Source organism: Heloderma suspectum, chromosome 4 (genome assembly GCF_057233095.1).
Source record: "Heloderma suspectum isolate Gila_16-S chromosome 4, 16-S_ref, whole genome shotgun sequence".
Lineage (NCBI taxonomy): Eukaryota > Metazoa > Chordata > Lepidosauria > Squamata > Helodermatidae > Heloderma > Heloderma suspectum.
In genome coordinates this window covers 314,201,281-314,221,960 of record NC_139461.1, presented here as the reverse complement: position 1 = coordinate 314,221,960, position 20,680 = coordinate 314,201,281, and the positions used below count along the sequence as shown (strand labels likewise).

Sequence of the window (20,680 nt, the reverse complement as noted above, 5' to 3'; positions counted from 1 at the left end):
TTCATGGTGCCTTCTGAGCACTGGTGCTGCTGCAATGGAGGGGGAGGGGGGAGGAGGACAACAATGAGGCCAAGACTGACGGAGCATCTCGGACCCTATTCCTACAACCACGTGACGGGGATTCTCATCGACGCCCTTCCTGTGCTTCCCATGACGATGAGAGAGGCGGCGGGAGTGGCGGGGTGGAATGCCGTCCTCCCTGCAACTCTGATCTGAACCAGAGACGGGGGTGGGGGTGCCCTGCCCGGAGGAGTCAGCCCATCCATGCCTTGCCTAGTGAAGGGCGGAGGGTTCCGCTTGCCTTGGGATCCGAGCGCCCTCCTCCAGGTGTGCTGCACCCCCCTTCCGGCATGCCCCTCAGCTCGAAAGCCAAGTAATCCTGAGGCCAAGGGGGCTGCAGGACAGAACCTCCCCCAAGCAGTTGTCGGACCTGCCCAGCTGGACCTGCGAGAGTCCGGAAACACCTGCTGAAAGGTCACTGGGCCTGCAGCTCTTTCGCGGTGGCTTGTTGCAAAACCCTGTCGGAAACCTTGTCCGCCTTCCCCCCTTGGATAGCCGCCTGCTTCCTCACTCGGCTGCTTCTGGAGATCCCCGTGGAACCCACTTGCCGGGCTATAAAAGAGAGGATGCTCTGGGCGGACGGTGGACTCCCGCGCCGGCCTCCTCATGCGGCCCGGCAGCCTCCTCCTCCCGGCGGGGCTCCTCGCCCTCTGGGCTGGGCTGACACTCGTCTCGGGCCAGAAGCGGCCAGGTAAGCAGCCCCTTCTGCCCTTCCGCCCAGGTGAGGCCCTCCTCCTCCGCACGTGAAAGCGTTCCCAGGCACAAGGGCTTCTGCGATGCCGGTTGACTGGGAGCATGCAGCAGGAACCCCGTCCCCACGCCCCTTGCCTGTCCCGGCTCACCAGCAGCTGCGCTTCCTCGGCCGGCTGTGGCAGGAGCTGCTGCGGCCGCCCGGCCGCCCGTCATGGAGCCACCGTGCCGCCATCTGCTGTAGCTCTCGCTGCCGCGAGAAAGGAGGCGGAAGGCCTACAGGGCTTGATGGGTCGTGCCCGTGGCGAGCATGCATGCATGCATGCATGCCTGTGTGTATTTCATTTCCATGCCGCCCAGTAGCCGAAGCTCTCTGGGCGGTTCACAAAAATATTTGCACTGCGACGTGGTGACTGTATCATGAATGATACCTGTCCGTTGTGACTGAGTATCCATGGATTTGTCTAACCCGGGGGTGGCCATCCTGTTCATCCCCCAGGCTGCTTGTGATGCTGACTGAGGATTGGGAGCCGCACACACGCACACTCACTTGCACACACACACACTTGCACACATTGCAAAGATCCGTGCTGGGAGGGAGCGGGGAGCCCTCCCTCCACCCGTCCCCACAATCCTGATGCAGGTCGCTCCTTCCTCGCTTCTGAAGTCACGGGGGGGGGGAGTCAGGGTGCCCCTGTGCGCACACCGAAAGCCGTGGAGAGCCAGAGATTGGCCCTGTTCGTCCATCCCTTTCTTGGAAAAAAATCTAATCAGAAATCATAGCCACCACCATGTCTTGCTGTAGCCAATTCCATGATTTGAAGCCACATCACAAATGAGCCCGTTTCAGCCACTAGGTGTGTGTGTTAATGAATATGCTTATAAACTCTCTTTGTGTGTGTGTGTGTGTGTGTGTGTGTGTGTGCACACGCCCACCCAATATTTCCATGGCCGCCTCTGCCCCCAAACTCCAAGAATTTGCTCCCGTGCCACGGTGGGCCCTGCCACTGCAAGGGAGGGCTTCACTGTGGCAGTCCTGCATGTGGCATCCCCCCCCCCCGCCCAGCCATGTCACTGGAGCACCCAAGTTCTCATACGGGGGGGCACCTCTCTTCACTCCTCGCAGCGCGTCATGTCCTAAATAGTTCGTATGTCCCCCAACGAAGCTTTTGCCAGTCCCTTCCTCTCTGCTGCTTCCAGCGCCACCACCGCCTTTTCTGGGATGAGCTAGCAGGGCCTGAACACGCTAGTCCGAACACAGGCACACGCCCTAATCCCACGTGACGGCACTGTGGTAATTCCTGTTTTCTTCGCAGTCCTGCCCTAAAACGAGGCTGCCTTTCCCACTGCCCACAGCCGCTGAGCGCAGTGAGTTTCAGTCAAGCTTATCGGGGCAACTCCGAGTTGGAGCAAAGGAGTCAGAAGCGGCATCCGCTGTGGGAGGGACCTCCCCACGGAGAGAGGAACCGGTTCAGGTGACATGGCCACACGTGTGCACTCTTCTTTTCCACAGACTTCTGCTCCCTCCCTGCGGACCCTGGACCGTGCGATGCACACATACCGCGTTATTTCTACAACTCCTCTTCAAAGAAGTGTGAGAAGTTCATGTATGGCGGATGCAGTGGGAACAGAAACAATTTTGGGACTTTAGTGGGATGTCATCATAACTGTATAGGTACGTGAGAATGGCAAGAGAGAATCCGTGAGAGAGTCTGTCCCCCTGCAAACTCAGCGGTGAGGAATAGGGATGTCAGAGAATTCTGCGATGGATCTCGGTGAGGCCGAATGCCAGTGCATTTGGCCCCCTGAAATCCGTTGCGGAACGAAGCCCCCGCCCCCCCACCCCATGAAAGGCGCGCGGGACGGAGCATTTACCTGCTCCCATCCGCGCTGCTTTGGAATGGCGGCCATCCTGCGGCCGCCATTCACTTCGTCTTCATAGCTGTGATAGGCTACGTAAATACCCGACAAAAAGCTGCTTCATGTGGTCCTATGATGAGCTGCCGCTAACACTCCCACGTCCCATTTGCCACACTCTGCCGACAGTTGTGCTCCGTAAGGTGAAGACGAGCATCCTGTTCTACCCAGCTGTGCCCACCTAGCGGAGGCTGGTGGCTCTGATTTCAGTGGGGCTGTGAATCCATTCCAGGTTTCAGCCAGAACCAGCCAGAACTCTAAAGGCACTATCTAAGTTGCTGAACCTTTTGCGGGGATGGGTTCAGTACTTGGTTATCTCCTTTAGAGTTCTGTCTGGTTCTGACTAAAACCCAGAATGGATTCGCAGCCCCACTGAAATCAGAGCCAACAGCTTCCACGATGCCCACCCTAGGAGCTCCAGTGATTGAAATGGAAGGGCATACCTGCCCGGGAGCGGGTCTCAGTCTGCAAGGCGTCCCATAGCCAGAGGGCTGTTTTCTGTTGCGGGGAACTCCCCCTGCCTCCTCCAGGTGCCCCGGAGAGCGACCAGGAGTGCCCCGGCCAGCAGAAGGGCTCCCACTATGGAGGCAGGGCAGCCTGCTATGAACCCAGCCAAGGTTCCTTTGGCCGTGTCTGTGGTTACCTTCTAAACAGATAGGTCCTGGGGTTGAAGCATTATTGAACAGACATCCGTTGTGGGGAGGGGACTTCCCAATCCCAGGGTGTGCAAGGCTACGCCACTCCCCGGTGGGAAGACAGCACTCTGCATATGTTCAAGCCCCCTTGTTTTTCCTTCATGCTACGGGGGCTGACTTAGCCATGCACACAATCTGTGATCATATTAAGAGGGCGGAGGGGAGGGTGCTTACGGAACTAACTGTACAAACAGTCGGAAACATCGAAGACGAAGCAGTGCAGGCTGGTGGCTCCGATGTCAGCGGGGCACTGACTCCTCTCCAGCTCGCAGCCAGAACCAGTCAGAACTCTAAAGGAGCTCTCCAAGGTGCTGCATCGGAGCCACCAGCCTCCACTGGACACAGCCGTGTTAGTCATTCACCCTCGAGGACGTCATGGAAGCAGTGCTGACTGTGCATCGCACGCCTACACCTGTAAGAAGCGCAGAGAGTTGATACTACAGCTCTGGATGGTGTTTCTGTGGGATAATTTCTCCTCCTCCTCCTCATGTCTCTCGCTCATTCTTCTTCCACAGCAAATTTTCTGAAAGATTCCTAGAACCACAGACAGCCAGCAACCCGTCCTGTGATGTGACCAGAGACTCCCCCGCGACTATCCTGGGCGTCAAGGCACCAATCTGAGCCAACCCGACCGCCATTTTCATTGATGGTGCTCGACTTTGCTAGGTTAACAGTCTTCCTTCCCCTGATAATAAACACATCCATACGTTGTGTCTGAGAGTCTGGAGGTTTGGGCGGCGGGGGGGGGGGTGTCTTCTTTTCCTGCCTCTCTCCAAGGTCCCCTCCTTGTTGACTGTTCCTCTGCTGTTGTTTAATCAATTTTCATTTCGACTTTTAACAAAGCAAAACAAACAAAACAAATAAAAATATAACAATATATTCTGAAATCCTCACTTTCAAATAGTACAGTATTCGGGTTGCGGGGGGAGAAAGAATAAGTTACACGTCATCTTCAGTAAAAGCAGACCAAATATCCAAATATTAGCCCATTTGCAAGTTATGCCTTTATACCACTCTTTCAAATGTTGCTAGCATTGTTAAGCCTTCAGTCCATTGCATTATAGGCAGCGAACTTTTATCCTTTCGTTATCGTAGTATCAGTCTTTTAGCAACCAAAAGGGCATGAAGGATCCATTTATGCTGACCATGTGTTACATTCCAAGAAACAGGTAAGTAATTTAAGTGAACATTAACATCAGTAAATATTAAAGAGCTTTCCAATACAACATTTATCTGTGTAATAACTTCCTCCCTAAAGGAGGCAACTATTGGGCATTTCCAAACATATGAATAAGAGAAGTGTTAATTGCATTACACCTCCAACAATTAGCCGAGTTTGACAAACCTTTATTAAAGAGATGTTGTGGCATCCAATAGACCTGGAAAAAAAAGATTTTGCTGAATAAGGAGTAACTGACAATCCATGGAGATATCAGATACAGACGCCAAAACTGCGGTCCATTGATTAGACAAAATAGGACATTCCAGTTCCCTGTTCTATTCCTGCCGTAGACCCCATGTATCACATTTATTCATTGATAATAAGTATTTGTAAACATGAATTGTGGGTCGATATATCTGGTCTGCTTCAATAGGTGTTTCCAATAGCAAAGAAGACTTCGAGGCAGTAAAAGCAGCAGGACCGAATCTAGATACTAACAAATGTTTCCATCGCAAGTACTGCCATTCCACTGTAGCAGGCAAATCAAATTTATCTCGCAAAGTTGAAAATAGCAAAAACTCATCATCAACACTCAGTAATTGATCCAAGGTAAAGATCATTTTATCTGTCCATGTCCTCCACAAAAACACTTTCTTTCCAATTCTTTCACCTGGATTTCCTCATAAAGTCAATGTGGCATGGGAAAACGGGTCAAACTGTAATTGGCATGACATGATATGCCACACATCTCTAACTGCCCAGATTGTGGGAGGAGTTCTATCTGCCTGAATATGCCGAGAACCTAATGCCATCCATTTAAAGACAGGCTCCAGACAAGAAGATTCCAACACTGACCAAGGTGGGAAATCAAATCTGAGTGGAAAACACTAAAATTTAGTACAGGTCAGCAAACAAGCCTGATGGTACGTAGCAAGACCCAGGAAACCAAACCCACCTTCATTAATTGGAAGTTGCATCCCTTTCACAGATACTCTTGGTGGAAAGGAACCCCCAAAGAATTTACAAAACAAAGCCTTATGTGTTTGGAAATATTTGCCAGGTATTTGCCAGGTATACGTGTGAGGATCCCACGTATAACAAAAATAATTTGAGGTATGGTATTCATAGAATCACAGAATCACAGAATAGTAGGGTTGGAAGGGGCCTACAAGACCATCGAGTCCAACCCCCTGTCCCAAGACATAGGAGATGGTACATTTTCTAATGGAATGTCCCCAGTATGCAGAGCTGAGGATGCAATTATCTTGAGCCCTTAACAATTGGGTCCAGTGACACATCTTCTTTAAGTATAACCTTATTATTACTGGCTGGTACAGATTACTGTATGCCCTACAAGACTGCCAAGTTTGTCCAATGGGCTTGGGAGAAACGAAACTTATTGACTGGCATAGAAGATTAAGCCTGCTAATAGAATCACAGGATCATAGAATAGTAGGGTTGGAAGGGGCCTACAAGACCATCGAGTCCAACCCCCTGCTCAATGCAGGAATCCAAGTCAGGGCAGCCCTGACAGATGGCTGTCCAGCCTCGTCTTGGATGCCTCCAGTGTGGGAGAGCCCACCACCTCCCTAGGTCATTGGTTCCATTGTCGTATTGCTCTAAGAGTCAGAAAGTTGTTCATCTTAAGTGTATTAACCTTACCCCATAAACTCAGCTTTAAAGACGTCCATCTATGTATAGCTTATGAAATATCATTAATCAACTTATTTAAATTTAACCTAATCATTTAAGATATACTGTATCTCTAGGGGTAATTATTCCCCAAAATAATAAACTCTGGGCACCGTCGAAATTGCCAATTGGCTAATACACTAGAGTATACCCTATCTCCAATTAGCATTATTTCCAACTTGACCAACTAACTGAGGGCCGATCTACATTGCGCCCGCCATCGCAATGAATTTGGTGTCCTGTCGGGCTAAATGCTCTTGCATTAAAACGTGATTATTCACACTCACCCATTTTCCCCGTTGCAGTGCTTCATCGAATGCGTGAGCTCAATTCACACTCAAGCGCTGTGCTGTTTTCCTGCGCTTGCTTGTCTGATCTCGGATGCTAAGCAGGGTCGGCCCCGGTCAGTAGTTGGATGGGCAACCGCCTGGGAATCAGGTTTCCTGCACTGAGCAGGGGGTTGTTTTATCTTGTTTTATCCCTTCAAATGAGACTAAGTTTTACCCCCTCCTATCCCCCGCTCAGGATGTTCTTTTAAAAAATTAAGGCGTTATCCTGACAGAATTGTTGGGGCTTCTCCGCGATGTTTTTTTTTCTAATTCAGGCATGATCTTCGAAGCTTTGAAGTTGTGAAGCTGGTTGAAGTAGCTGCAACATAAGCCTCACCAACCCAGTCCTTGCACAAGGACTGTTCCTCTGTTCACAATTTCCTTTTCAAGCTATCGAATGTAATACCTATCAACACATTCATTGGCAAATTCCGTATGTTAACCACGTGAAGACATGTTTTCCTCTGCCTGTCCTGAATTTCCTGCCAATCAATTTCATTACATGCTTTTGAATTCTTTTACTTTACTTTACTATGTATTTTCTCTGAACCAGCAGCATCTGGGGGCTGGGGATGAACTGGCTCCTCTGAAACCCTGCAGGGTAGCACCCTCCTGCGCAGATGTTGGTGCCACTGCCAGATGTTGCCGCTGCCACCGAAATCTCAACAAGGCACATGGCGGGGCGCCTTGTTTCGCAGGCTGTTGGGAGGCCGGTTCTGCTGGGAAACAAGACCCATGCGACCCACATGCCTTGTTTCCCAGCGGAATCGCCGACATTTGAGCAGCAGCAGAGACCAGGGTGTGTCTGTGAGTGTGTGCTCGTGTGTGTGCTCGTGCGCGCGCACACGCGCACAAATGGCCACTGTGGGCAGCATGTCGCCCACTCCTGCTCTAGAACATGCACCGCAGAATAAAACTCCTGTTTCCCCCTCAGCAGAGCAATTCTCTGGGGCTGGTGGATTCCGTGGTGAAGCAGTGGCCATAACCAAATCTCGTCCAGGCTGGGAGGTGGGGGCAGCTCCCCCCTTTCAGGACAGGGAGTTTTCCCTTTATCCCCTCCCACTGTTTGTTTGCTTACTTATTTCATTTTTATACCCCCCAACAGCTGAAGCTCCCAGGGCAGTTCACAACATTAAAACCACAAAAACACAACAGAAAATATAATGGAATGAAACTACGGAATGAAAATACAGCCTGAGTAAACCTATCTGCAGGGCAGATATTTAAAGCGCAAGCACAGATTTTAGATAGCAGAGCCAAAACCTGGAATGCTGAAGTGCTAACAATGCCTGGGAAGTAAAAAGTTCTTCACCTGGTGCCGGAATGAGTACAACACAGGGGTCAGCTGAACCTCTCTAGGCAGCTCGTTCCACACCCGGGGTGCCACAGCAGAAAAGGCCTTTTTCTTTCCTGGTAGCCACCTGCCTTACCGCTTTGGGCAGGGGCTCCTGGAGAAGGTCCCCGGAAGGTGGCAGGATCCAGGCAGGCACATACGGGAGGAGGCGTTCCTTCATATAACCTGGCCCCAAGCCGTTTAGGGGTTTGAATGTTAACACCAGCCCTTTGAATCTGGCCCAGAGAGGGACAGCTGGGAAAGTACTGGCATAATACTGCCTCCTTGACCAATCCCCATTAACAGTCTCGCTGCCCTGTTTGGGATCAGCTGAGGTTCCTGGACCATTTTCAAAGGCAGCCCCACACATTAGGCATTGCAGTAATGCAGACCACAGGGTATCAGAGCACAGATAACCGTAGCTAGGCTCTCTCTGTCCAGATAAGGACATACTTCGCATATCATCCTAAGCTGGTGAAAAGTGCTCCGTGCCACTGAGTTCGCCTGTGCCTCAAGTGACGGTCCTGGGTCCAAGATAGGGATGTACGAAACCCCTACCTGGCTCCGCACCAGGCAATCCACGGTGGGGGGGAGGCGCTCCGTCCCTCCCCCCGGAATCCTGCCCGGCCGGCTCCGTTCCGCGGCCAAGCTGCAGAGCTGCCGGCCGGCTCCGGCCGCCCGTAGCCGGACATCCAGCCGCTAGGCAACCCTGCAGGGATGCAAATGGCGGCTGATTTGCGTCCCTGTAGTGAGCCATGATAGGCTGCATAAATATTTACATAGCCTATCACGGCAGGGGGGAAAACCCCAGCGTACGCAAATGGCGGTAGCTGCCACCATTTGCGTACTCTGGGGTTCCCCCCCCTGCTGTGATAGGCTACGTAAATACATGGCATCCTTGTGTTAGCCGTGATAGGCTACGTAAGTATTTACGTAGCCTATCACGGCTATTGAGAGGAGGAAGCAAATGGTGGCCGCAGGACGGCCGCCATTCGCAAAGCAGCACAGATGGGAGCAGGGAAGTGCTCAGTTTCGTGCGCCTTTCGTGGGTTGGGGGTGCGGGGGCTTTGTTCCACGACAGATTTTGGGGGGCTGAATGCACTGGCATTCGGCCTCACCGAGATCCATCGTGGAATTCTCTGACACCCCTAGTCCAAGAGCACCGCAGACTGCGAACCTGATCCTTCAGGGGGAGTGCAGCCCCCTCCAGAACAGGCTGAATAGCCGAACAGACGAGCCACCACCAGCACGACCTCCGTCTGGTCACCCAGTCCGTTATGGCACACAGGCACTGGTTCCGAACACCCGCTGCCTCGCCTGGATCTGATGGATATGAGGATCTGATGGAAAGGAGAGACAGAGCTGGGTGTCTTCCACATAGTGGTGACACCTCAGTCCATACCTCTGGATAACCTCCCCCAGTGGTTTCATGTAGATGTTGAACAGCACGGGGGGCAAAATGCAGCCCTGTGGAGCCGCACGGCAAAACTGCCACGGCACAGAGAAGTAATCCCCCAGCACCGCCTTCTGGAATCGGCCATGCAAACAGGAGGGAACCACTGCAGTGTGGTGCCTCCATCTCCCAACCCAGGCCTCCTATCCAGAAGGATATCGTGATGGATGGTATCGAAAGCCGCTGAGCCGTCCAGGAGGATCAGCGGGCCGGGGTCCCTGTCCTGGCAAGGGTCATCCCACAGGGCAGCCAAGGCAGTTTCTGCTCCTAAACCACGCCCGACGCCCGACTGAAAGGCATCTAGAGAACCCTTTTCCTCCAAGAGTGCCTGGAGCTGCCCTGCAACCACCGCTCAAGCGCCTTGCCCAGGAAGGGGGCTTGAGCCACTGGCCCATAGTTGTTAACGTCCTCCGGGCCCAGGCTGGGCTTTTCAGCAGGGGCCTGATGGCTGCCTCTTTTGAAGCGGCCGGCACCACTCCCTCTCTCGAGGAGGGATTCGCAACCGCCTGGGCCCAGCCAGAATCCCCTCCTTCCTCGTTCGAGGTGGTGAGCCATGAAGGGCAAGGGTCGAGCACACAGGGGGTTGACCGGCCTTGCCCAAGCACGCTGCCCACATCCTCGGGCCTCACACCGGAACTCGTCCCATGCAACTGGGCCAGACGGCACGCCGGACGCCTCCGCTGATGGAACTGTTGCAACGGAGCCAGCGCTGGCACAAATTAGGAGGGCTTTTTTGGCCTACTGAGGGCTCTCAAGGTCCTGTGGACCCCTGACTGCCTCCGACATCCCTGAGAACACCCTATTTTAGCCCCAGCACCGACACAACATGCCACGGGTCCCCTACGCCTGCAGAGCTTTCCGTGAGAGTTCCCTGGGCCCCAGTGGTGCGAGTGTTGTCCCACCGGCGGGCCTCCCGCCCCACCCGTGGAGTGGCACTTGCACCGCCTCCAGCAGCCCTTCGGCCAGCCTCCGCATGGCCCTAGGATTGCTCTCTTACTCGCCTCTCTGCGTGAGCGTAACAGCCCAACATATAGCCCTTCTTCATGGGGAAGGTGACCCAAGACCCCTGGTCCATTTTGGTTGCACCGGTTCCAGCTCTGGGCGAACCATTTGAGGTGGGGTGAGCAGATCTGTGCCCAGGACTTCCAGAGCAGCCACACCATAGATTTGGATCAGGGCATTTTGATCGTGGCAGGGGCATTTTATCCCTTTCCTAATCATCTCTAGCATGTTATTACCAGAACTGCAACTGCATGTACTTGGACACAGAAGTAGAGGAGACCTGGGAAAAGACTATGCGCACCCAGCAGAGGGAACACCGTTTTGAACACAGCAGGGTAATCAGCTCAGAAAGACACGCGCCGCTTCGCGTAAAATGTACCGAGCATTTATTTTACCAAACGTTGTTGCAGAAGAGAGACGGTTGCTTGAGTCGCCACCCTTAGCTGTGGACCGGCCGGTCCTTCCCTCGTGATTCCCAATAGCAGTGGCAGAGCAAGAGGAGATGGAGACGAGGAATCAGCATGATGGGCACCAAGGAAGACACGGGGTGGGTCCTGGCAGGCCTATGCACAGCGGGGAACCCTTGACTTTCAGTGGCAGAGGGCTGGCCATGTGAGGGGCAGAACAGACAGTTTCAGAGCGATCCTGGGAGAGAGGAGGCCAGAGTGGGTTTATTGACCGGTTTCAGAGGAGGGGCAAAGGGAATGGGACAGTCGATCCAGGTGGCAAGCGTAACAAACCGAAATCCACCCAGCGCCTGATCAAGACCCTGTGAAGCCTTCGCAAAATGCCCTTGGTCCTCTGCTTGGCCACGGGAGAGGTACGCCTCTCATCTAAAGCCTACAGCGGTCTTGCTATTTGCTCCCACCGTGAGACCCGAGCTTCTTCATAGCTCTAAAAGAGTCAGCTCAGAGCTTCACTGTCATGGGTGCACCCACAGAGTGGAGGCCCTGCTGAGCACCCCAGGCCAGTCACAGCCAGGGCTGCCACATGGTCGGTCAGCACCACCGGAAGCAAAGTTGCCTAAATGCAGCAACAGGTGCTTTACTGGGAGCGAAGCTCCATCTGGGGAGTAAAGCCAGCAAGGTGGAGCAGGCACAGAGGAAAGCTCTGGGCCTGGAGAGCGGGCTTGGCCCAGAGCAAGAGGTAACGCCAGGAGTGGCTCGCCAGGAGTGGGCAGTGTGCCAGGCAAACCACAGGTCACGTGTACACTGGGTCCCACAATCACATGGAAGGTCCGAGCCCGTGGGCAGCTGCAGGACTCAGGCAAAGCTCACAAAGTGCTTGAGCTGGGGTCAGTCAGAAGATTCAACGGCTTGGCTTCTACGAGGAGCTGAATTCTTCCTGAGGCTCCTGGTTACATGGTAAGAGTTGGCATGAATTACAAAGCCATGGGTCCGATGGTTGCTTTACCCTGGATGCTAATGACTCCCACTGGCTTTTTCCAGAGGAAGGAATGCTTCAGGAGTCGATCATATTTCCTGGAAAGGTTTCAAATTTGCCCATTTGAAAGGTTGCCCGTGTGAAAGGTACCCATTGAATGGTTGGCTCGTGGTGGTGAGTGACCTCTTAGGGAGGCATCTGCAGATATCCAGAGTTCCCATGCTGTGCACACTCCCATGAGGACCACGCCTATCAATTTAATCTTAGTAGAGGAGGAATCAAGCATAAGCCTTTGTGGCAGATCTGTCCTTGTCTAGGGAGATTAGGATACAGGATTTTTGCATTTAGTGATCACAGATTAGCAGGTAACATATCCCATACCATATTCCAGGTACAAAGTGTCAGCTAGGAGTTTGTAAATTTACAACAATTGTAGTATTAACACCCAGAGTTTTTAGAAGTAGAAGACCCTGAGATCAGGTGTCTCTTTTTATCTTTTACTTTAAAATTTCAAGCAGATGCTGCATTATTTACACTTGATATAAGAGCACCAAACAATGAAAGTGATTGCAAACAAAACAATTGAAAATATTCTAAGTTTATCCAGGATCATGGTCTTTAAAGATTAAATTATATTTCCCAATGACATTTCTGAGTGGGGAGCAAAACAGAGCAGAGAAATCAATGAGGACTGGTGCAATTGTCCTTCTGAGGACAGATGTTGCATCCTGTGAGAAGTGATGTTAGGTTCTATTAGGACAGATGGAAAGTCCTGGAGTTCCTGTATTTTCCCTCTCATATTTAAATGATTTCTTTTGAACTGCTGACATATGTTTCCCTTCTGCAAAATGGAATTTCTTTGTTGTTGTTGTTGTTCAGTCGTTCAGTCGTGTCCGACTCTTCGTGACCCCATGGACCACAGCACGCCAGGCCTTCCTGTCCTGCGCTCTCTCCCGGAGCGTGCTCAAGTTCATATTCATTGCATCGGTGATGCTATCTAGCCATCTCATCCTCTGCCGTCCCCTTCTCCTTTTGCCTTCAGTCTTTCCCAGCATCAGGGTCTTTTCCAGGGAGTTTTCTCTTCGCATTAGGTGGCCAAAATATTGGAGCTTCAGCTTCAGTATCTGTCCTTCCAATGAGCACTCAGGGTTGATTTCCTTTAGGATGGACTGATTTGACCTCCTTGCAGTCCAGGGGACTCGTAAGAGTCTTCTCCAGCACCACAGTTCGAAAGCATCGATTCTTCGGCGCTCAGCCTTCCTTATAGTCCAACTCTCACAGCCATACATTACTACTGGGAAAACCATAGCTTTGATTAGACGGACCTTTGTCGGCAAGGTGATGTCTCTGCTTCTTACTATGCTGTCTAGGTTGGCCATAGCTTTCCTCCCAAGGAGCAAGCGTCTTTTAATTTCATGGCTGCAGTCACCGTCTGCGGTGATCTTGGAGCCCAAGAAAGTAAAATCTGTCACTGCTTCCATTTCTTCCCCTTCTATATGCCAGGAAGTGATGGGGCCAGATGCCATGATCTTCGTTTTTGTAATGTTGAGTTTCAGACCAGCTTTTGCACTCTCCACTTTTACCCTCAACAAGAGGCTGTTTAGATCCTCTTCGCTTTCTGCCATTAGGGTGGTGTCGTCTGCATATCTGAGGCTGTTGATAATTCTCCCATTATTCTTAATTCCGACCTGTGATTCATCCAGCCCGGCGTTTCTCATGATGTACTCTGCATATAAATTAAATAAGCAGGGTGACAATATGCAGCCTTCATACTCCTTTCCCAATTTTGAACCAATCGGTTGTTCCATGACTGGTTCTTACTGTTGCTTCTTGACCCTCTTACAGGTTTCTCAGGAGACAGGTAAGGTGGTCTGGTACTCCCATCTCTTTAAGAATTTGCCACAGTTTGTTGTGATCCACACAATCAAAGGCTTTAGCGTAGTCCATGAAGCAGAAATAGATGTTTTTCTGGAATTCTCTTGCTTTCTCCATGATCCAGCAAACGTTGGCGATCTGATCTCTAGTTCCTCTACCTCTTCGAAACCCAGCTTGTACTTCCGGTAGTTCTCGGTTCACATGCTGCTGAAGCCTAGCTTGTAGGATTTTGAGCATTTATTTAACAATTAATTTCTTTAACAATTAATTACTTTTTCCGAAGTTCTCAGCTATGATTTTGGGAAGCTACCTACTTCTGTCATTACTTGTTAGCTTTTCTGAGCTACACCTCCTTTCAAAACATTCATTGGTTTATTATTTCCTACAATATTTTGTCTAGGGCTGTGCACAAATGGCCTCTTGAAATTCTCCACCTTCCTTGTAGGCAGAGAAATTTGGGAGACAATTTCACCAAATTTCTCCAGGGGGAGGAGCAGTTCTCCAATAGTTTCTCCCAGGTAGGGCTCACCGTTGGCAGGGCTTGTAGCACAGCTTCTTTCTTTTTTGGTGGGGGCTTGGGCGGTTTTCATGCTGCAACAGCATCCACTGTCTTGGCAGGCTGGCCCCCAGTTTGCATCCATCACAATGCCAGTTTTGGGGGGGGGGCAGTGTTGTGTCTATCTCCAGGGATGAGGTGGAGTTAGTGCTCTGCCAAAATCTGTCCTCCAGTTTCCTGAAAGTTTTCTACCCCCATGAAAGAGGCTTCCCTTGTTCTGCCTCATTCTGGATGTTTTATGATGTATTTTTGTAGTGTTTTTGAGCTTACCTCATCACAGCTGGCCTCCCAGGCTGCTTGCACATCTGGATCTGAAAAAGCCCCATGGGAGGAATTGCCCCATAGTGCCTTAAACTGGGCTTTAATTGAAGTGTAGGATGTTGAGACGGCTACAGGCTGCCAGATGATTGTACAACGAAAAACAGGGCACTTGTGCTCACTCGTCAGCCCCCTCCTGAGTAAGGGAAGCCCAAGAAACCCAAACCCGGCCCATGAGAATTTCTCTGAAATTTCTTCACCATTTGTTTTTGAAAGCCAATTTCTCTTCTATCAAATTGAATGAAAATGGTTGAAAAAATGTGGGAGAAATTTTCAGCACAGCACTAATTTTGTCATCTATTTGCATCTTAATATGAACATGCACGACCGTCCAGAAATTATTATTTCTTTTCTCCGCCTCTTTATCTGAAACAAATTTTGGTTTTTCCTCAATTTACCTGGGGAAATGTTCTGTGTTGCTTTTCTTATCTCAGAAAGCTTAGAGGTCATTGAGAAGCCACAATGACCTCTAAGCACGTCAACACAAATGCTTTCATTAGAATGCTTCTGTTAGAATCAAACTGACTCAAACTTCACACAGGATATACCTTAATATTCTATTATTTCTATATGAAAATCATAAACCTATGAGAGTGGTACACTAATGAGAAAAATGTGGAAGACCAAATAACTTGAATTTGGATACCTATTTGCAAGGGAGCCTATTATGCAGGTTAGTGCAGGAGTCTTGCAGGTATAATGGCAAATATTTGTGGCACCTTCATTCCATTAGATTTATTAAGTGAGAGTAGCTTGCACTGCACCATCCAGTAGTCCAACTGTGACATAGCCAAGGCATGGGTAACTGTTGCCAGCTCTCGCTGACTCAGGAAAAGGCGCAGCTGGTGCACTAGCTGTAGTTGTGCAAATATGCTCTTCACCACCGCTAGTCCCTGAAGATCCAGGGGCAGCATAGGATCCAGGAGCACACTTGTTAGCAAGTGTCCCTGTTCCGCTGTGCCCGAGTGCGCACTTTCAGACATGCACCATTGACACTTGAAGGGATCTTTTAACATTGAGCGTTGAGCATCTCAAAGCTTAGCACCCTAAGGGGTTACAGGGATTTAGAAATTGAAGACACAGTTGCTTAACCCAGGGGTGATTTTTTTGGAAAGCATTAAAAACATACATTCGGGGGATTTGATCATGGCAATAGGCATTTCATTTCATAGGCAAACACAGGTGAGTGGGGTTTCATACACCCCTACAAGCAACAGCACCCTCCCGCCCATGGTGGGAGTACACAGGCTCACTGTGTCTGATGCTGGAGGTAGCACATAGACACCAGGACTAGTAGCCGTTGATAGCCTTCTCCTCCAGGAATTTGTCCAACCCCCTTTTAAAGCCATCCAAATCGGTGGCCGTCACTACATCCTGTGGTAGCAAATTCCATAGCTTAACTATGCACTGCGTGAAGAAGGACTTCCTGCTATCTGTCTGGAATCTCCCACCAGTCAGCTTCCTGGGATGACCCCGGGTTCTAGTATTTTGAGAGAGGGAGAAAAATGTCTCCCTGTCCACTTTATCCACACCATGCATCATTTTATACACCTCTGTCATGCATCCTTTTTTCCCCCAGGCTGAACAATCCCAGCTGCTGCAGCCTTCCCTCGTAGGGTCTGGATGTCACGACAAACCACTCTGGAAAAAACAAAGCTGGCAACCCGCTGTGGGTTGTTGTGTTGTGTGAACCATGCCAGAGCCTCCAAACACAGGGGAGCATCTCCCACATAGCTTGTTGCTCATGCAAATTAGGGGTGTGGAGCCTTTCTGACAAGTGGGCCAAATTCAGCCTTGGAGAAGCTACTGGGGGCCACATTCCAGTGGTGTGGGGGCCAAAGGCAAAAAGGGCGGGGCTGGAAAGCAAAGAAACACCAGCAGATTTCAGCTTAAAGCGCTTTCTGCCAGCAACGGAGCCTTGAAGGGGGGCTTGGGGTGGGCGGGGCCCTTTCTCTAATGGAGGACAGTCCTTCCTCTGATGGGCTGCCGGCAGAGAATGCTCCCCTTGAGGGCACCCTCTGCTTGAAAGGCTGTCCCGTCCAATTCCAGCCGGAAGACAAGGGGCCACTGGAACTGGGCGCTCCTGGGCAGCAGGCTGAGCAGCCGGGCACGCGGGCCCAGCACACCGCCTTCCTCAGGGATGTCCGGCGCAGTGCCCCATTTGATTTCTAACGATCCTTTCTAAGCATGCATGTATACACATAAGTTGGCACACACAAATGATATAGAAATCACTGCCATCTCTTGTCTGCTTTTTGGTGAAGCGCATTCTCTTTGTTGGGTGATCCACCAGTTGCCCCCTCGCTGTCCTTTCCTCCTCATCTGTGATGCCCCTGAACTGCCCCCCCCCCCCGCACCTGCACGGCAATTCAGACAGACCTTCCAGCCGCACCAGTGGCGCCTCAGGGCCCTGGGAAACAGATCCCGGGCTTGGGCCTCACGGGTCCCGGCCTCGCAACTCTCCTGCGTGCATCGATCCTTTCTCATGGCCAGGCTGTATGACAATATCGAACATTTCAGTGGCCGCTTTGGCACAACAGCGTATGTGTACCCAGAGGAAGTAAACTCGTTCCAACAAGATAATTCTGAACAGAATTAGCAAGCAGTAACTGGAACACAAAGAATGCATATAAGTGGTCTAAAAATCCAGCTTCAGTGCAACCGGAGGAAGTAAACTGGTCCTGGCAAGATCATACTGAATGGAATTAGAAAGTCGGAACTGGAACGTGAAGCATGCAAATTAAAAGCTAAAAAAAAACTAGCTTCTTTACTCCCTGCTTGTGACTGAGATCTGAGTTACAGGCCAGTGTAACATATTTAATCCTTGGCCTTATCGAGACCCATTTCATCGGGGCCTTCAGCCAGGATATGGGGCTGAGACTGCTGTGGTCACCTTAGTGGATGTCCTGTGCTGGGAACTGGATGGGGGCAGCCCTCTTAGTTCTCTTTGACCTCTCACCACCTTTCAGTACCACCACCTATGGTAGCCTTCTAGACTGCCTGGCAGGGCTGGCCCTCGGAGGCACTACCTTGCAGTGGTTCAGTCCTTCGAGTCAAGTCGTGCCCAGAAGGTGATGCTGGGGGATTGCAGCTCAGCACCTCAGCCTTTAGTCCATGGTGTCCCACAGGTCCTGCCCTGTCCCCTGTGTCATTTAACATCTAATGAACTGGTGGGAGAGGTCATCTGGAGCATTGGGGTGAGATGCCATCAATATGCTGATGGGATTCTGTCAATGGCTCCTTGTTACCTGACTCCAAAGAAGCAGTCAACAGCCTTGAAAATTGACTAAGGTCAACAAAGGGATGCATGAAGGTGAACAAGCTGAGATTAATGCCATGAAAAAGCAGAGGTCCTGTTGGTCATTGGAAAGCCTAGCTCAGGGGACGGAGCTTCAACCTGTTCTGGATGGGGTTGCTCTCCCACTGAAAGATCATGTTTGTAGCTTCATTGTGTTGCCCGACACCCCAGTATTCTGCTGTTTTTGACATAGAAAAAAGGGTTTTGTTCCAGCTTGAAAAAGCTTACGAGAAGTCTGCCATTCTAAAGGCCAGGCCTGACACTCAAAGCAAAATAGTGTATGTGATACAAAGCCATCTCACCCTCCTGGCATGACCATGATTCTTCAGATTCGATCCCTTGGCCTCTTACCCTCCTTTGATCCTATTTTCAATTTACATTAAGGCTCCAAAATGTCAGCCCAAGAGCGTTGCCAGGAAAACCTACTCATCAGGTGTTAATGTTTACCTGTTTGTTTGAGCTCAGAGGAAAGAAAGGCGGCCAGTTTGATTTATTTATTTATTTATTTATTTATTTATTTATTTCTATACCGCCCAATAGCCAAAGCTCTCTGGGCGGTTCACAAAAATTAAAACCAAACAACACACAATAAAACAATTTAAAATATATAGAACATTAAAACCACAATATAACAATACAACCACAATAAAACCTAGCAGCAGTGCAGGAGTTTAAAATACAGACTTAAAACAGCAAAGATAAAAATTTAGAAAGCTAAAATGCTAAAATGCCTGGGAAAATAAAAAGGTCTTCACCTGGCGCCGAAAGGAATACAATGTAGGTGCCAGGCAAACCTCAGTAGGGAGCTCATTCCAGAGCCGGGGTGCCACAACAGAAAAAGCCCTCCTCCTAGTAGCCACCTGCCTCACTTCCTTTGGCAGGGGCTCACGGAGAAGGACCGGGCGCTGATGATGATCTCAAGGTCCGGGCAGGCACATATGGGAGGAGGCGATCCTTCAGGTAACCTGGCCCCAAGCCGTTAAGGGCTTTGAATGTTAACACCAGCACTTTGAATCGGGCCCGGAAATGGACTGGCAGCCAGTGCAGCTGGAAAAGTACTGGCGTAATATGAGCTCGCAGGCCAGTCCCTGTTAACAATCCTGCTGCCCTATTTTGGACCAGCTGAAGCTTCCGGACCGTTTTCAAAGGCAGCCCCACGTATAACGCATTGCAGTAATCCAGACGAGAAGTTATCAGAGCATGGATAACTGTAGCTAGGCTATCTCTGTCCAGATAAGGGCGTAGTTGGTATACCAGCCTAAGCTGATAAAAAGTGCTCCATGCCACTGAGTTCACCTGTGCCTCAAGTGACAGTTCTGGATCCAAGAGCACCCCCAAACTACAAACCTGATCCTTTAGGGGGAGCGCAACCCCCTCCAGAACAGGTTGAATATCACCTAGCCGGGCAGACGAACCACCCACTAACAGGACCTCCGTCTTGTCTGGATTGAGTTTCAGTTTATTAGCCCTCATCCAGTCCATTACCGTGCCCAGGCACTGGTTCAGAACAGCCACTGCCTCACCTGGTTTTGATGAGAAAGAGAGGTAGAGCTGGGTGTCATCCGCATATTGATGGCACCTCAGCCCACACCTCCGGATAACCTCCCCCAGCGGTTTCATGTAGATGTTAAACAGCATGGGGGATAAAATAGAGCCCTGTGGAACCCCATGGCACAGTTGCCATGGCACAGAGCAGTAATCCCCCAACACCACCTTCTGGAATCGGCCATCCAAGTAGGAGCGGAACCACTGTAGTGCAGTGCCTCCAACTCCTAACCCAGACAACCTATCCAGAAGGATACCATGGTCGATGGTATCGAAAGCCGCTGAGAGGTCCAGGAGAATCAACAGGTTCGCACTCCCCCTGTCCCTCTCCCGGCAGAGGTCATCCCACAGGGCGACCAAGGCAGTTTCCACTCCAAAACCAGGCCTGAAGCCTGACTGAAATGGATGTAGATAATCCTTTTCATTCAAGAGTGCCTGGAGCTGTCCTACAACCACCTGCTCAAGCACCTTGCCCAGGAAGGAGATGTTGGCCACTGGCTTATAGTTGTTAAAATCCTCTGGGTCCAGGTTAGGCTTTTTCAGGAGTGGTCTAATTACTGCCTCTTTTAAAGCGGCAGGCACCACTCCCTCTCTCAAGGAGGAATTTACAACCTCCTGGACCCAGCCAGACATCCCCTCCTTGTTTGATTTAATAAGCCATGAAGGGCAAGGGTCAAGCACACAAGTGGTCGATCGGACTTGGCCAAGCACCTTGTCCGCATCCTCAGGCCTCAGTAACTGAAACTCATCCAATAAAACTGGACCAGACGGTGCTCTGAATGCCTCTACCAATGGAACTGCATTAATGCTGGTGTCCAATTCATAACGAATCTGAGCGACTTTATCCTCAAAGTGCCGGCAAACTTGTTACTTGATTCCCAGCCAGCATGCACCTTAGTTTCAGTGAGCCAGCAGAGATCGCGTCCTGGCCGCTGTTTGAGTTTTACTGATTAAACTCAATTTGGGGGGCATATAACCAGCTCCTGGCCAGCCCAATAGTTAGGTCTCTTTGACCCAAAAGAAGCCGCACCCTCTCTCACAAGAGGCATCCTGTGAAACTCCCCCTTCTTCCTCCCTCTGCCTCTTTCTTTCTTTCCTTCTTTGCTGCTGAAGAGGCAGCCCACTGCCTCCAACTTCATCACGCCCCCAACCAGGCAGATACGGAGAGGCAACAAGCCCCTTCCTAACGTCTTCCCAACAACTCTCCCTCCAGATCTCTCGCTCTCTTCTCTTCCATCATTACCCCACACTTTGCTGGAGGACCCAGGCAACTCTCCCTGCGTCTTTCCTATCCCACGGCTAGGGACGTTACAAGAGGCCAGCTGGGACTCCAGGCTTGGCAATTTCTCACTGGCTCGTCCCCCCCAAGCCC

The 20,680-nt window shown here is 50.8% G+C and overlaps 1 protein-coding gene across 1 annotated transcript; it reads left to right on the top strand.

Moving 5' to 3' along the window:
- Positions 1-222: 222 nt before the first annotated feature.
- LOC146349091 (kunitz/BPTI-like toxin) lies at positions 223-4,206 on the top strand. Its single transcript, XM_084854963.1, has 3 exons — positions 223-751; positions 2,264-2,425; positions 3,878-4,206. Exons 1-3 carry the CDS (start codon positions 667-669, stop codon positions 3,898-3,900), a joined length of 270 nt encoding a protein of 89 aa, XP_084711089.1. The 5' UTR covers positions 223-666; the 3' UTR covers positions 3,901-4,206.
- The last annotated feature ends 16,474 nt before the right edge of the window (positions 4,207-20,680 follow it).

Bases quoted from the DNA above. Each gene is read 5' to 3' on its own strand.
- LOC146349091 (XM_084854963.1), top strand. From the start codon at position 667: ATGCGGCCCGGCAGCCTCCTCCTCCCGGCGGGGCTCCTCGCCCTCTGG. The intron at 752-2,263 runs GTAAGCAGCCCC...TCTTTTCCACAG, and splicing joins CTCGGGCCAGAAGCGGCCAG to ACTTCTGCTCCCTCCCTGCG. The intron at 2,426-3,877 runs GTACGTGAGAAT...CTTCTTCCACAG, and splicing joins ATGTCATCATAACTGTATAG to CAAATTTTCTGAAAGATTCC.